The following is a 16,224-nucleotide window of genomic DNA, read 5'->3' as shown; positions in this document are numbered from 1 at the left end:
CCATACACCAACACATAAGGATTAGCCCCTACTGAAGTGCGGACAGTAGTACGATAACCCAGCAACACAAACGACAGCTTTTCATGCCACTGCCTAGAACCTTCCACCATTTTTCGAAGTATCTTCTTTATATTCTTGTTGGCTGCCTCGACTGCTCCATTCGCCTTAGGGCGATATGGGGTGGAATTGCGATGTATAATCTTAAACTACTGATATGTCTCTGTCATCAGATGACTGTTGAGATTGGCACCATTGTCCATGATGATTACCTTTGGAATCCCGAATCGACAGATGATATTTGAATGCAAAACATCGACCACTGCTTTCTTGGTCACAGATTTGAAAGTTTTCGCTTTAACCCACTTGGTGAAATAATCAATGGCTACCAGAATAAACCTGTGTCCGTTTGATGCTGCTGGCTCGATCGGCCCAAGGACATCCATGCACCAGGCAACAAAGGGCCATGGTGCCGACATTGTATGCAATTCAGATGGTGGGGAGTGAATCAAATCTCCGTGTACCCGGCATTGACGGCACTTGCGCACAAAACTGATGCAATCTCGCTCCATAGTGAGCCAGTAATAACCTGCTCGGAGAATCTTCTTTGCCAGAACTTACCCACTCATATGCGGTCCACAAACTCCGTAGTGTACCTCAGTCATGATTACTATGGACTCTCTTGCATCTATGCATCTTAACAGTCCAAGACTAAAGAAAAATCTGCTTGCCAATCATCGAATTGTTCTTTTCTGATCACCTGTGGCCTATACTGGATATACCCCCATCCGGAGGTATTCTTTGATATCATGGAACTATGGCTCCCCGTCAAGTTCTTCTTCTACCATATTACAGTAAGCATGCTGATCACGGACCTGAATCTACAAAGGGTCCATATAAGCCTTATTTGGATGATGTAACATTGACGCCAGAGTGGCTAAAGCATCGGCGACTTCATTATGTATTCTTGGGATGTGCCTGAACTCTATTGACTGAAATTGTTGACAAAGATCATGCAAACACTGTCTATACGGTATGAGTTTCAAATCCTGTGTTTCCCATTCTCCCTGAATTTGGTGCACCAGGAGGTCCGAGTCACCTAAGACCAAGACTTCCTGGACACCCATATCCACAGCTAACCTCAACCCCAAAATACATGCCTCATACTCAGCCATGTTGTTGGTACAGTAAAAATGAAGTTGAGTCGTAATAGGGTAGTGCTGCCCTGTTTCAGAAATAAGTACTGCTCCTATCCCCACGCCCTTCATGTTTGCGGCTCCATCAAAGAAAAGTTTCCATCCAGGCTTCTCGACTTGTTCTAACTCATCAATGTGCATCACCTCTTCATCAGGGAAATAAGTTTTCAAAGGTTCATAATCTTCATCAACCGGGTTCTCGGCCAAATGGTCCGCCAAGTCCTGTGCTTTCATTGCAGTTCGGGTCACATAGACAATGTCAAACTCTGTGAGCAGGATCTGCCACCTTGCAAGCCTCCCTGTGGGCATAGGCTTCTGAAAGATATACTTCAATGGATCCAAGAGAGAGATGAGATAGGTAGTGTAAGATGACAAATAATGTTTCAGCTTCTGCGCCACCTAAGTTAGGGCGCAACATGTCCTCTCGAGCTGAGTGTACTTGACCTCGTACGGTGTGAAATTCTTGCTAAGATAATATATGGCCTGCTCCTTCCTGCCAGTAATATCGTGTTGACCCAATACACAGCCGAATGAATTGTCCAATACCGTCAAATATAGAATCAAAGGTCGCCCTGGTTCCGGCGGGAACAACACGGGTGGATTTGACAAATACCCCTTTATCCTATCAAACGCCTCCTGACATTCATCCGTCCACCTGACCGCAACGTCTTTCTTTAACAGTTTGAAGATGGTCTCACAAGTTGTCGTGAGCTGAGCGATAAACCTGCTGATATAATTCAATCTCCCCAACAAACTCATCACCTCGGTCTTGTTCTTCGGAGGTGGCAATTCCTGGATGGCCTTGACTTTTGATGGGTCCAATTTAATACCCCGGCGGCTGACTACGAACCCCAACAACTTTCTAGATGGCACCCCAAAAGCACACTTTGCAGGATTAAGCTTGAGATTGTACCTGCGAAGCCTTCGGAAGAACTTTTTCAGATCCATGACATTGTCAGACTGCTTCCTAGACTTCATGATCACATCATGCACGTACACCTCAATTTCCTGGTGTATCATATCATGGAATATTGTTGTCATTGCCCTCATGTAGGTTGCCCCAGCATTTTTCAAACCGAATGGCATGACCCGATAGCAGTACGTTCCCCATGGCGTGATGAATGCTGTCTTTTCAGCATCTTCCTCGTCCATTAAGATCTGATGATAACCCGTGTAACAATCTACAAAAGAACCAATCTCATGTTTGGCACAATTGTCAATCAGTATATGGATTTTTGGCAGGGGAAAATTATCCTTCGAACTTGCTTTGTTGAGATCCCGATAATCAATGCACACCCTGGTCTTGCCATCCTTCTTTGACACAGGCACAACATTGGCTAACCAGGTGGGATACCGCGTGACCCAAATAACTTTCGCATCAAACTGCTTGGTGACCTCTTCTTTGATCTTTACACTCATATCCGTTTTGAACTTTCTCAGCTTCTGTTTGATAGGAGGGAATGTCAGGTCAGTGGGCAACTTGTGAACCACTAAATCAGTTCTTAGACCCGGCATGTCATCATAAGACCATGCAAAAATGTCTTTGTACTCGAAAAGTGCTTTGATTATCTCTTCCCTGAGTTGAGGTTCCAGATGGACACTTATTTTAGTTTCACGGACATTTTCTTGGTCCCCTAGATTAACCGCTTCTGTATCGTTCAAATTAGGTTTGGGCTTTTCCTCAAAATGACTTAATTCCTTACTAATTTCTTCATAGGCCTCATCATCATCAAATTCCAACTCTTCATCACACTCAATTTCTTGTATTATTACTTCAGAGTTAGATTGGCTTTTAAAACTGGGCCGAAGATTTCTCATGCATGTCATGTCATTGATACCAGCATAAAAACGACTGTACAAAAGAAGAAAACAAAAATAGAATTAGAATAAATGAAGGAAAAGGAACAATTACATTTCATTGAATATAAAGATAACAAGGTTTTAGCACATCCAACTGGACGGAACATAATATCTGAATTACAGACCCTGGAATACTCCAGACAACTAAAAGAAAATCAAAACCCACTACCAAGACTCCCTCCGGATAGGAAGAGGAGTAGCTTCCCAGTTGTTGACTTTTGCACGTGGTCCCACAAATTGCACATCTGCCTTCCTGGACCCTTCCCTAGCCTGAACCATATTGACCTCGGCGAATAACCTTTCAAACCCCTTATCCAAATCTCCATCATCTCCAATCAGTGGTCCAGGGATCCTTGACAATAGTTGCTTTCTGGTACCCGGCCTGACGAATGATCTAGACAGACGCGGGACTGGCTTTGGCAATGCCCATGCTTTCTTTTTCATTTTCCTAGCTCTTCTCATGTCTGCAACGGTAGGGTTAAACCCCCAGACCAAAAGTATCTAGATTCCTTGGAAGGGAGACTGGTTTCACAATACCTTGCAGAGATGTACCCAAACCCTTGCCCGGTACGAAACCGTTTTTCAACATTTCGACAGCTACCATGACTGATGCCGCAGCCATCTTTGGAGTTGGCACGCACTTTCCTTCAGGAATTTTCTCTACCGATACTGTGTCGGAAACCTGATAAACCCATGGTCCCTTGCCATCGTCAACCTCTATGAATGGCACAATGGCACCATTGGGCACACACAAATTATCTTCGCCATGTACAACAATTTCCTGTCGATCTCATTAAAACTTGACCATTTGATGCAGAGTAGACGGGACTGCTTTGGCAGTATGGATCCAGGGTCGTCCCAACAACAGATTGTACGAAACAGCCACATCGAGCACTTGGAATTCCATAATAAATTCAACTGGCCCTATTGTGAGCTCAAGCACTATGTCCCCGACTGAATCCTTCCCTCCACCGTCGAATCCCCGAATACTATTCTTGTGAATTCTTTCATCCTCCACTTGTAGCTTGTTCAATGTGGCGAGAGGACAAATGTTCGCGCTAGACCCGTTGTCAACCAGTACCCGAGTAACCACAGAGTCTTCGCATTTCACCGTCAGATAGAGGGCTCTATTGTGCTCGGTTCCCTCCACGGGCAACTCATCATCGGAAAAGGTGACTCGGTTTACCTCAAATATCTTGTTAGCTATCTTTTCCAAGTGGTTTACTGAGATTTTGTCAGGAACATGGGCTTTGTTCAAGATCTTCATCAAAGCTCGACGGTGCTCGTTGGAATGGATCAGTAATGACAAGAGCGAGATCTGAGCCGGTGTTTTCCTCAACTGCTCCACAATGGAATAGTCTTGTACTTTTATCTTTTTCAAAAATTCCTCTGCTTCTTCCTCAGACACAGCTTTCTTCACCGACACTGGATTGTCTTTGGAAGTTTTAGCTTTTCTCAACTCTTTGGGGGCAAAACATCTCCCCGATCGAGTCAAACCATGGGTCTCACACACTTCTTCTCTAACCTCTTTCCCCTGGTAAGTTACTGTCACTCGTTCATAATTCCACGGGACCGCCTTGCTGCTGATCACTAGAAGCTGAGTTACTGGTTTTATAATAACAGGCTCTGTGCGAGCACCCTTCACGACCACGACAGGTTTACTTGTAACCCCTGGTACCACCACTTTAGCTTTCTCTGGTTTCACTGCAACAGTACTTGATGACCCTTTCTCAACTACCACAGCTGGCTTGTTGTCTACCTCTTTCCACTGGACCACTGATTTCCCACTGGTTACCTTTTCCTTTGAATTAGTTTCACTAGAGCGGATAATCATCACCGTCTGTGAGGGTTTCTTAGCCTCCCCTACCTTGTGTATCAACTCAATCATATGGGTCTCATGGTGAGCTGGTAGCGGATTCTGGTTGATGTTTGGTGTTTCTAAGGCCTAAACCTCGATCCGATGAGTATCAATGAGCTCTTGTATAACTGTTTTTAGTTTCCAGCATTTCTCTGTGTCATGGCCCAGGGCCCCTTAGCAATACTCACAACTCACCGAGCGATCAAGATTTCTAGGAAGAGGATTCGACATTTTGGCCTCGATCGGATTCAACATGCCCAACTGTCTCAGTCTATGAAATAGGTTGGTATATGATTCTCCCAATGGAGTGAAAGTCTTCTGCTTCTGCAACCTTTCATTCTTAAAGGCTTGATTGGGTCGAAAACCTGTTCCAGGAGGGTTTTTGTAGGTTTTTTGGGGTGGGTGGGTATTTTGTGGAGCTTGGTAGGGACTCTGTGGAGCTACCACATGCCATTGTGCGTGAGCGGGAGGTTGGGTATAGGTTTGTGCGTGATAGACATAAAAATAGGGATCTGGCGGTGGGTAGTAGTGTTGTGGTGGGCTATATGGAGTGTAGGGGTATGTTTGGGGATAGGGTCGAGGCTGGTTGTAGAATGGTGGAAGGTTCCTGGATCCACCCCAAGTTGTCGACTCGATTGTTGCAATATCCTCTTTCTTCTTCTTTCCGAGCACACCCCCAGTACCGTTTTGAATGGCCTAAGTGGTTGCTTTGATTGTTGAATAACTCATAATTTTATTAGACTTGAGTCCCTCCTCAACCATGCCTCCCATTTTCACAACTTCATTAAAGGACTTGCCCCCTGCTGACACCAAATGACCAAAATAAGTGGGCTCCAAAGCCTGCAAGAAATAATCAACCATCTCGCTTTCTTTCATCAGGGGGTCAACCCTCGCTGCTTTCTCTCTCCAACGGAACTCATATTCTCGGAAACTCTCACCGGGCTTCTTCTCAATCTTCGTCAATGACAGACGATCTGGGATGATTTCGAGATTATACTGAAAATGACAGGCGAAGGCTGGGGCCAAATCGTCCCTTGTGTACCACCTGCTATGATCTTGTCTGGTGTACCATTCTAGCGCCGACCCACTCAAACTTTGGCTGAAATATGCCATTAGAAATTCGTCTCTTCCACCTGCCCCTCTCATCTTGCTACAGAATCCTCTTAAGTGTGCTACCGGGTCGCCATGCCCATCGTACAGATCAAACTTGGTCATTTTGAACCCTGCTGGCAACTGAACATCTGGGAACAGACACAAATCCTTATAGGCCACACTCACTTGGCCTCCTAACCCCTTCATGTCTCGGAATGATTGCTCTAAGCTTTTGACCTTTCTGATCATCTCTTCATGCTCGGAATTTTGGGCGGTTTCTCGGTCTCTGCCGAGATATCAAGATAAGAAGTGTAAGGATATGGTTCTGGAACTTTGAAAGTGGGTTCAGGGGGATAGTACTGGTTGTCGTGAGTTTGAAACAGGGGTTCACTGGAAGATCTGTGTAACTTAGCAGGTGGGGGTGCCACAAAAACAGGTGTAATTGGTGGGGGAGGGTACAGGACTTGTTTGGGTGGTGGAGATTGAGAAGTATGTGAAGTGGTGCCTTGACATTGTTGGTAGAGGGGGAAGGCTGGAGATGAATTCATAGTGGGAGGCTCCGGAGGTTGGGCTGATGGTGGGATATAAGCAGGATTGGCAGGATAAACCGGTGGTGGATGCCCTTTAGCCCAAGCTTGGTACATTTCAGCCATCTGTTGTTTTAGCTTATATATTTATTCATTCATTGCATTAACGTCCATTTCTTCCATCTCTTTCGATGAATCAACAATACTGGTTTCCGGTTCCTAGTCGACCATATTTAGCCTATCTTTCGATCGGGTGTTGTAGGAGTGAGTTGCCAGAATGTCAGTCAACTAACCACCTTCCTGGACTTAATGCATCAAACAAACAACCTTGTTAGCGATTAGGCTTTAACAGATTGGCAACCACATATTGGGCATGAATGCACCTAAACAGTTAACCGTCTCTATTATGTATTTGATCGGTTGCATGCGTCATCCCTGCCTTTTCTTTCTTTTAATTGCAAACATCCCCTTTTCTTTTCTTTTCTTTCCTTTCCTTTCATTATGACCTCTGTTCTCTCTTTGTTTTTACTCTCTCTTATTTTCTCTTTTTTTCTTTCTTGTTTTTCCTCTCTTTCCCTTTCTTTTCTCTCTTGTTTTTCCTCTTAATTTCTTTCCCTCTTTTCCTCTCTCTTTTTTTTGGTTGCGGTCGAATCCTATAGAGATTGCCTATATATCATGACCCCACATGAATCAGACCAAGCATAGTTCTTGTGGATAAGTGTAAAATAAAGTAAAAACATTTGGGATTTTCAGTTTTCATATAAAAACGCTATTACAAAGACTGAAACTAAAAGACTCGAAAGAAACTAATAGACTTGAGATACAGACTCAAAAACAAACAACCTGCATGCTCTAATAACAGAAATACAGACTCCAAAACAACTGGCAGACTTTAACGGAAACAAAACACAGACTCAAAAAATCACGATTACATCACTGCCTCAACTATCCCTGGGACCCGCGGGGTGTCATTCGGCCTTGCTGCGGGCCGACTTGCTAAATCCTCCTGAAGGTGGTAGAGATTTTCCATTACCCGGCGAACAAAAATCATCACAGTGGCGAAGAACATGGATCTCGTCATATCCTCACAGCTACTGCACTTCATTGCGATATAGTTGGCAACCCTTTTGACTCGCTCTCTTATGACGCCCTTCTCTTGCAACAAACGCCTAATTTGTTCAGTTCTGGCTTCCAAAGTTCGTTCGACTACCTGGTTCTGCTCTTGGAGTTGTTGCAAGTCCCTTTCTATCCGTGCCATTAAGGCGTAACAATGTTCTCTTTCAGCCTTAAAATTTTTGGCTTGTTTAGCCATTTCACCCTTGAGGTTGCCGATTGCCTTTCCCCAACCTGTGACCCCTCTTTCATATCTTTCTTTCATCTGTTGAACGAAAGCTGCACGCCCTTCAGTGCTTTTGGCTAACCTTGCCCGTGCTTTTGCTAGTTTAGACTCAGCTTTCTGCAGGTCATATTCATAGTCACGTACCTTTTGAGTGAGGTTGTAAATGAGCCTCTCATATTTCCTGCTTCGGCCTGGGTTCTCGGCTTCAATTTTCAACTATCAAACCTGAGCTCTGAGGGCCTCGTTTTCTCGCACCAATCTTCTCCTTTCACCTTCGGACTCTTGTGCCTGCAAATCATTGTTGAAGGTGACATTTCTCAATTCTTCTCGCAGACCGTGGATAATGGACTTATATCCCTTCTCCTTCTCCCCCCAAGCTAACCTCTCTTGAATTTTATCATCAAAGACTTGAACATGAGGCCTTTTGGCGGGCCCTTCGGTCTTTGGCTCATTGTTTACATAAGACATTTCCTCAAACCAAGCAGCATAATTTCGATCTACTTCCCCCTTGGCGACGTCTGGTACGTGGGTGCCGTTTTTGAGATACCGGCAGCTATTCCAATCCTGCTGAACTACAGCCTCAGGCAATGCGGCTTCTGGATGCAACTCTATGACCTGGATGCTTAGATCTTCATCTTCAGGCACAATCTGATACCTCCCCAATTGCCTCAAGACCCTCTGCGGTGCATATGGCTGAATACTCCTTACGCCCATTATCCTCAGGTATCCTTTGGTAGCAGTCATATAGATGGCTTCTGTCCTCGGGAGACATCCTATAGTCTACTCAACCTGACCTGCGTCAAGAACTTTCAAATGAGAAACCCATGCTTCAAATCCTTCTGGTGTGTTGTAATCTTTTATCCTCTCCTCGTAACTAATGATGAAGTTGTTTGGGCTCGAACTGTAACTTATGAATCTGGGATGATGGAGAAGATGCTCGATCAACCACATTTGCAGAATGATACTGCAACCCTCAAAAACTGAGCCCTTGCTTTGCATACAGTCAATGTGCGATAGATATCTGCTAGCACCAATGGGCAAGTGTATGATCTTCCTTGGTAGTGAGGATTTGTGCAATTCTAGCCATATGAATGTCCACCGTTCCTTTCTCATTTGAAAAAACCATGATCCCCAAGAATGCCACAATAAATGCGAACCGACGATGAATTTGCCAAAGGCCCTTGTTTTGTTTGTTGCTCAGGCCCTTTTCATGCATTTCAAAACCAGAGGAATGCCCGAACCTGAAGTATAAGAAATGGAAAGCATAGCACCCGTTGCTCACACGTTCCTTATTTGTCTGTTTACTAATATTCAAGAGGTCAAAGAACTTGTGCACCAATGGAGCCCTTGGAAATATGAGTTGTTGCTTCCTCAAGTCCCATCTGAATTCAATGTACCCGGCTATCTCCTCCAAAGTAGGGGTGATCTCGAAATCTGAGAAACGAAAGACATTGTGGACAGAATCCCAGAACGTTACCAAAGCTTTGATCAGATCTTCTCGTGGTTTGATTTCAAAGATGTTTATAAGAGGACCCAAGTGCTTTTTCACCCATTTCTGACCATCTCCATCTAGATCACTCCACCACATACGCAAGTGCAGCCGAGCCTGTTCCCTGGCCACTTCTGGCGGTTCTTGGATGGTACTCATTGTTCCTGTGGAGGATTAAGGTTAGGGTTTGACTCGAGTTGACCCTTTTGTAAATAGGTTTTCGAAGAAGAAAAGAAAAAGAACAAATAAAAGAAGAAAAGAACCATAATCTCTTCCCCTGTATGCCAACTTTAGCCAAATGGCTGTTTTCACAAATGCGGCCCCTTCCCAATTTCACGCGAATTTTGAGGCCAGGGGAATTATTTTATGACCCCTCACAAGCTTGTCCATTCTTTTACGAAAATAGCCTTTTGACAACTGAAAAATACTCTGAGGCTACCTCGGCAAGAAAGGTTTAAGACATAGCCGAAGTTGGATCGGCTTATTTTGACCAAAATCAAGATTGCATTCATTCGACCACCAATTCTCTTTTCTTGTTTTTCTTTTCTCTTATTTTCAAAAAATAAGGCCAAACCTTATGTATGTTGCCTACGTATCCCACATCCGGTGAGAATCAGGACTTCGTAGTTCGGTCAGTTTTGACACATTTGAAAGAACACAGTGTTTGACTCTTTTAAAAATAACCCTTTTTCTTTTGAAAAATTTTGGGCAGAGTTTCAGGACGTTTTTCAAATACCGGGATGTTTTAGAACTGGGTTTTATTTCCTTCCCTATATCACCCTTGGTTTTCCTCTCTTCTTTTTTTTCGCTTTATTTTCCCTAGCCAGTTAGCATGCAAGCCAAAACAAATAAATGTTCACATAGCACATAGGATGCATCAGGATGGTCTGTTATTTTGGGCACACCTGTCCTAGACGGACCCAACCCCTGTGTTGAGTCCCCTAAGTCAAATGCACATGATGCAAACAAACGTTCCTACTAGGGATATGGCATGGGGCTGTATTTTTCTAGGTTTAAATCCTGGGGTTGTGGTCTAGACTTGGGGTACCCGAACGGACAACTGGGGCCGAGGAGGGGGCGACGTACCGGGAGCACTAAAGTCTACTCGGCCTTGTCGCTTGCCCAACCTCGTTCTATTTGGTAGAATTTCTACAGAAAAGCGGGCTACGCGGACTAATGCACCATTTTCAGAAGACTCAGATGGGTGGCGTAAGAAGACAGTTATATACAATTCCAACAATATCAAAGCGGTAAACAGATAGCAATTAGCATAAAGGTTCACAGAATACAGTATTATGAACAATAAATAAGCTAAGTAAAAATCATGAAACAAGCTCGAATTCTTGAACCCTGAACTAGAGATTCTGGGTTCGATCCCCAGCAGAGTCACCAGAGCTGTCACATCTCCTTTTTACTACACCCCGAAAGGGTATAAATATAAGGGAGTTTTTCCAATTAAAGGACAATCGAAACGGGATTTATTTATTTAAAGATTCAGAGTCGCCACTTGGGAGATTTATGGTGTCCCAAGTCACCGGTTTAGAATCCCGAATCGAGGAAAGATTGACTCTGTTTAATAGTCTGCAAACCAGAAATCCGAGTAAGGAATTCTGTTAACTCGGGAGAAGGTGTTAGGCACTCCCGAGTTTCGTGGTTCTAGCACGGTCGCTTTGATCATACTTGGCTTATTAAAATTGTTTAATTATTCATTTTAGAACCTATGTGCTTTTACCTGTTACCGCTTCTAAATTAAGAAAATTATCTCGAAACGGGTCATGCGTACGTGTACCCATTTGTTTGGCGCGTCAGAAAATCATGTCACGCAAATGTGTCCACAATTAATAACACTTTAATATTATAAAAAAGGAGAAAGGTTTGGCAAAAGTCGCGCGTGTCTAAAGCAAACTACGAACATTTGTCAATTTGTATGATTAAATGGTAGACGGCGCACCTCGGACTATATGAGCTAATTTAATTAATAACCTACGAAAACCCATTTTTTATTATTAAGATGGTTTGTTCGAAGTTGCGCGAACGCATGCTCCGAATTGGTTTTTAGAATTGTAATTATGTCACGCGAACGTGTACACAATCACAATTGTATTTTAAACGGCCCTAAAGGTTTCTCTACGAATATTTGTTATTTTACATCTACATTATGAAATTAAAACAAGATCCATTTGTTACTAAGTGTCTAACTATGACTTGTCTCAAATCTATTTGGCGGAATCCAGTTAATTAAGCACTAATGGAATTTGAACCCTTACTATCGAATGAGTGACTTAATCCGAGCTCGTTCGACTACAAGGCCATCACCAAAATAACACTCATTCAATTAATAAGAGAGCCCAAATAAGACAGGCCTAATTACTTAAGTGGCATGTCCGTTCAGGATTAAAGAGGAAAAAATGGGCTCTAATCATGAGCCCACAAAAACTGTGAATACAAGCCATCCCCCTTTTGTCTCAACATGGGTTCGAAATCCAAACCACAAGGCAAAGTAAATGTTTTTTTAAAACAGACTAACGCAAGGCCAATCAAGACCCGAGATCCTGGACATCAGACCTTCATATTCAAACAAATCAGCCCTTCAGCTAATTCAACAAAAAACAATAACGCGAGACCCTACACCCGATTAAACCATTTCAATAACAAATTACACCTCATGAGACTGCTAAGTAAGTGAATTTGAACTTGAACAATTGACTCATATTTAACATGTTTATAGATAATCAAGGTAATTCTATATACGTCTCAGACCCTGAAGTGACGAGCCAAAAATTTTCTTGTCCAATACACTATAAAACTGAATACGAAACATTTCTCTTGATGTCTAAGTACATCAAGCCTGCCGTGACAGTTCAAATAAATTACGCAGCAATGGAAGCTTTCACACAATCTACATTACTCGATTTGCATGATTGATGGTAAAACACAACTACTGATTCGACTAAACAAATTGTTCATTAAGCTTCTATGATAGTCCAGGATCAGATTCAGGGATAGGAGTTCAACATGCCCAAAACCAACGTTTAGCTATGAGACATTTGATAGAAAATGGAGTCACCCACCAATTACAAACAAATTCAGCTCTCAGAAGGATACTATCAGCAACCAGCAGGATACAATGCACTATATGATTCCAAAATAAGGCAATTAAAATAAGATAAAGCTAAATCTAATGAGCAGACAATGGTGACATTATGCTCAAATTTCCAGATTTTCATTTCATCTTTGAATCAGGCCTCACATTAGATAGAACTCAGAGATCATGTACCTGGGAATAAGGGGAAAGCAAAAGGGAGTAAAGATCAGTAGGCAGCAGCAACAGAACAAAATCCCAAACTCAGCAGTAGTAGTAAGCTCAAAAATGACCAGTGAAAACAGCCTTGGACCCAACTTTAAACCAGCAGAAATAACCATTGATACCCAACAATCAAAAAAGAACAGCCAAAATTTGAACCAAACTTTTGAAAATCAACCAAGCTCAAACCATTTTAACCCTCGATTGTTCAGGGATCATTTCAGAAGTGAGAGCCTCAAGAATTACAGAAAAACTTTCAATGGAACAATGATTTTTTTTCCAGTTGTTCTGATTTCTCCTGTATTTTCAGCCCTTTTGGTCTCTCTAAGGTGTAAAAAAAACTGTCTTGAATGAGAAGAAGGGTTCATTTTAAAGGCTAAGGGTCTGCTGTGTGCCTTCCAAGGCAAGGCAGTCAGAGTTTTCCCAAAGTACCCTCATAGGGCATCTTTTAAAACTGATTTTGGACAGCTGTCCATTTCCTTCAGATATTTTCAATTACAGCCTGTTTTCCCTAACCATTTTGGCAGCTATCCATTTAGGAAGCTTCCCATCAGTTATTAAAGATTCTTCAAGTTGAAACAATCTCCAAAATTACCCCTAAAGTTCCCCATTATTCACTTACCCCCCTTAAATTCTGAATGCTCACAATCACAATAACAGTAAACAAATGGGCTGACACTTTCAAACAAATTCAAACTCAAAACAACTATTGAAACTATGAGAAACTAGCTTTAATACCCTTCACACATAAACATGAATTCAGAAAATGTTCTTGAAACAAGAATTAATGCGAACGATGAACTATACTTGACTAATCTCAATGCTTCAGTTCCAAAACTAATTCACAAATATGAAATGAAATCCAGCGGAAAGAAGAAAATCTCATGAATTGAAACAAAATTAAACTCAAACCTTATGAAGCCGATTGTTATTGACAATTAAGCAAACAAGCTAACTAACGAACTTACAACCAGAACATAATGCAATTAAGCAAGAACAAAAATTCTGAAGGACGAAAACTTAAAAAACAAACAACCAAGCAAACAAACAGAAGAGATCAAAAGGAAACCAATCGATGCAAAGGAAAATATCCCAAACCTGCTTCGGCAAGAACTGCATGAACTTGAACAACCTTGAAGAAGAAAGTGAACCTTTAACAGTCATTAATCGGTTGTCCTTAACAAAAGACACACGATTAATGATGGTTTTGGGTTCACTTGACCTTGCTAAGCTAGAAAGGAACCCAGGGAGAGACTTGGCTATCCGGACCTCTGCTCTACCACTGGTGGACCATTTTGAAATGAAACAAACACGTATTTGAGGCAGGAAGGAGATGAGGGGTTGCATGGTGTGATTTTGGGTGGATCTAGGAATTTTAGGGTTTCGGGTGCTAACCTCAGATCTGAGATTCGAGGCGATTGGAAGGGATTTGGGATGGGGAGGTGGAAGGGAGTTCATGGTGTTAATTCGGTGGCGATTGGATGCCGGCGCCGCCACCGGACGGTGGGGAATTCTGGGGCAGCTACTAGGGTTTGGGGGTAGGTTTCTGAAGTTGGAGGGTGTTGGGACGATGAACTGAGGGGGTGGGGGTGTTCGGACATATATATACTCCCCATGCTTTAGTTCCGAGCCGTTCGATCAAGTGGGGATCAATGGCTCAGATTGACACTAGTCGAAACGGCGTCGTTTCGCTTGAAGGGGGATCCGGACCGTATAGAGGCGGGTTTGGGCTGGAATTGTACAGATCTGGGGGAAATTGGGCTGAAGGAGATTTAATGGCCCAAATCCGAATTTCCCTTTGTTTTTGAGTCTTTTTTTCTTTTCCAATTTCCAAATTTCTTTTCTTTTCAAAATTAGAAATAAAACCTAAATTAGTTATTAAAACTAATATTATCCTATCAAATTGACTAATTAAACTCTAAAAATAATTACCATAACTAATTAAATACCACATTAAAGAAAGCTAACAAAATTCGAGAAATTAAAATTAAAGTGCAAAAATGAACTATTTTTGTAATTTTTCCATTTTTATAAAACACTAAATTACTAATTATTTCAAACATGCAAAAAATAAATCCTAAATGTAAATGCAGCATATTTTGTATTTTTTATTAATTAACAAATGAAATGCACAGACAAAAAATGCAAATAATTAACAATAAATGCCACAAAATCCACAAAATTGCAAATAATGAAACGAAATTACTTTGTTTTGAATTTATGGGAGTATTTCATGTAGGGCAAAAATCACGTGCTCACACTCATCACTTTCAAGAAAAAGAGTCACAAGTCCTGCTCTAATTACCATATGCTTGCCCCTTATGTAAGTCACCACTAATGTAAGTTTCATTCAACTCAAGATCATATAGGGCTTTTGTGGAGTCATGGTGAAGGCTTTTGGTTCAGGGTAGGAAATGTCTGGTCTAAGTAGGTTCCATCTTCCCTTCAGCACTTCTTTTGCTTCATTTGACACATATTCACTTGACTCTTTGAGTCATTTTACTTCTTTAGGGGTTAGGGAGACACACTGTCACTCTTTCTTATACATTTCAAATCTTTTCTCCTTTTTCAACTTTCCACACCTTTCATTCTTTGCTTTTCTTGAATCCCTTTTTATTCTCTTTCATACTGAACATTCTTTTTGTCTTTTTTGCTTTTCTTTCTTTTCATTGCCTTTACTTTTCTTCATTTTTGTGCCCTTTTACCACTTTGCTGCAATCCTCGTCTCTCCCCTCCAAACTTATACATTTGTCATGTGGTAAGGAAAGATCGGGTTCCAAGAGAGGGTATCTTTTAAAACGAGTATAGGCTTGTATTATGGGTTTTGAAGGAAAAAGGTCTAAGGATCAAAAGGGTTGACTAGGGATCTTATCATTGGTAGGTTATGGAAGTGTTCAAGCTATTATTTGGGCCAAGGAGAGCGTATAATCATGTCTCAAGTCACAATTCGCTTAGGATTTCGCCTCAACAAACATTCAGGGCAAGTTCTAGACCAATGACTTGGGACTTGGACTTGCAATGCAATTACTCATCACACAAGCTATTGGATCGCTAAAGACATAGAGTCGGGGGCCCACAACAACCTTTGATAAGATTTGAGCACACAATGGTCCTGAAAACCACTTAATGATTATCGGTCAACACAAGAGTCTCAAGGCCACGACCTTTACCATCCTAAACACAACAATTTGTTTTTGACCATAAGATCAAAGGCAAATGTGCTAGGCCCAAGTGAAGCTTTTCTTGAGGAACCCTTAACTACTAACTACCAAAAACAAAAAGAAAAACGGACTCAAACCCTTAAGAAGGTTGTCACGCCATCTATCATTGGGAAGAGTCACCCAGTTCACATAACACTCCACCTTTGGAAAGAACCGTGACATTAAGAAAACCAAAGCCTTATTGCAAACTTTCAAAATAAGAAGCTACGAATCACAAATAAGAAGCTATGGGAAGAAAAATTGCGGAAAGTAAAATGAATATATACAAGAGGGGATGTGCCGAATATATAATAGATGGGATGAATATGTACAATGTAACATAACTTTATATACAGACCCAA

At 42.0% G+C, this 16,224-nt stretch overlaps 1 protein-coding gene across 1 annotated transcript; it reads right to left on the bottom strand.

Moving 5' to 3' along the window:
* Positions 1 to 6,248: 6,248 nt before the first annotated feature.
* On the bottom strand, positions 6,249 to 6,656 carry LOC138888630 (extensin-like). Its single transcript, XM_070170527.1, has one exon. It carries the CDS (start codon positions 6,654 to 6,656, stop codon positions 6,249 to 6,251), a length of 408 nt encoding a protein of 135 aa, XP_070026628.1.
* Between the last annotated feature and the right edge of the window lie 9,568 nt (positions 6,657 to 16,224).

This window comes from Nicotiana sylvestris, chromosome 3 (genome assembly GCF_000393655.2).
Source record: "Nicotiana sylvestris chromosome 3, ASM39365v2, whole genome shotgun sequence".
Lineage (NCBI taxonomy): Eukaryota > Viridiplantae > Streptophyta > Magnoliopsida > Solanales > Solanaceae > Nicotiana > Nicotiana sylvestris.
The sequence above is the reverse complement of the archived record's forward strand: the minus strand, read 5'-3'. Positions and strand labels throughout refer to the sequence as shown.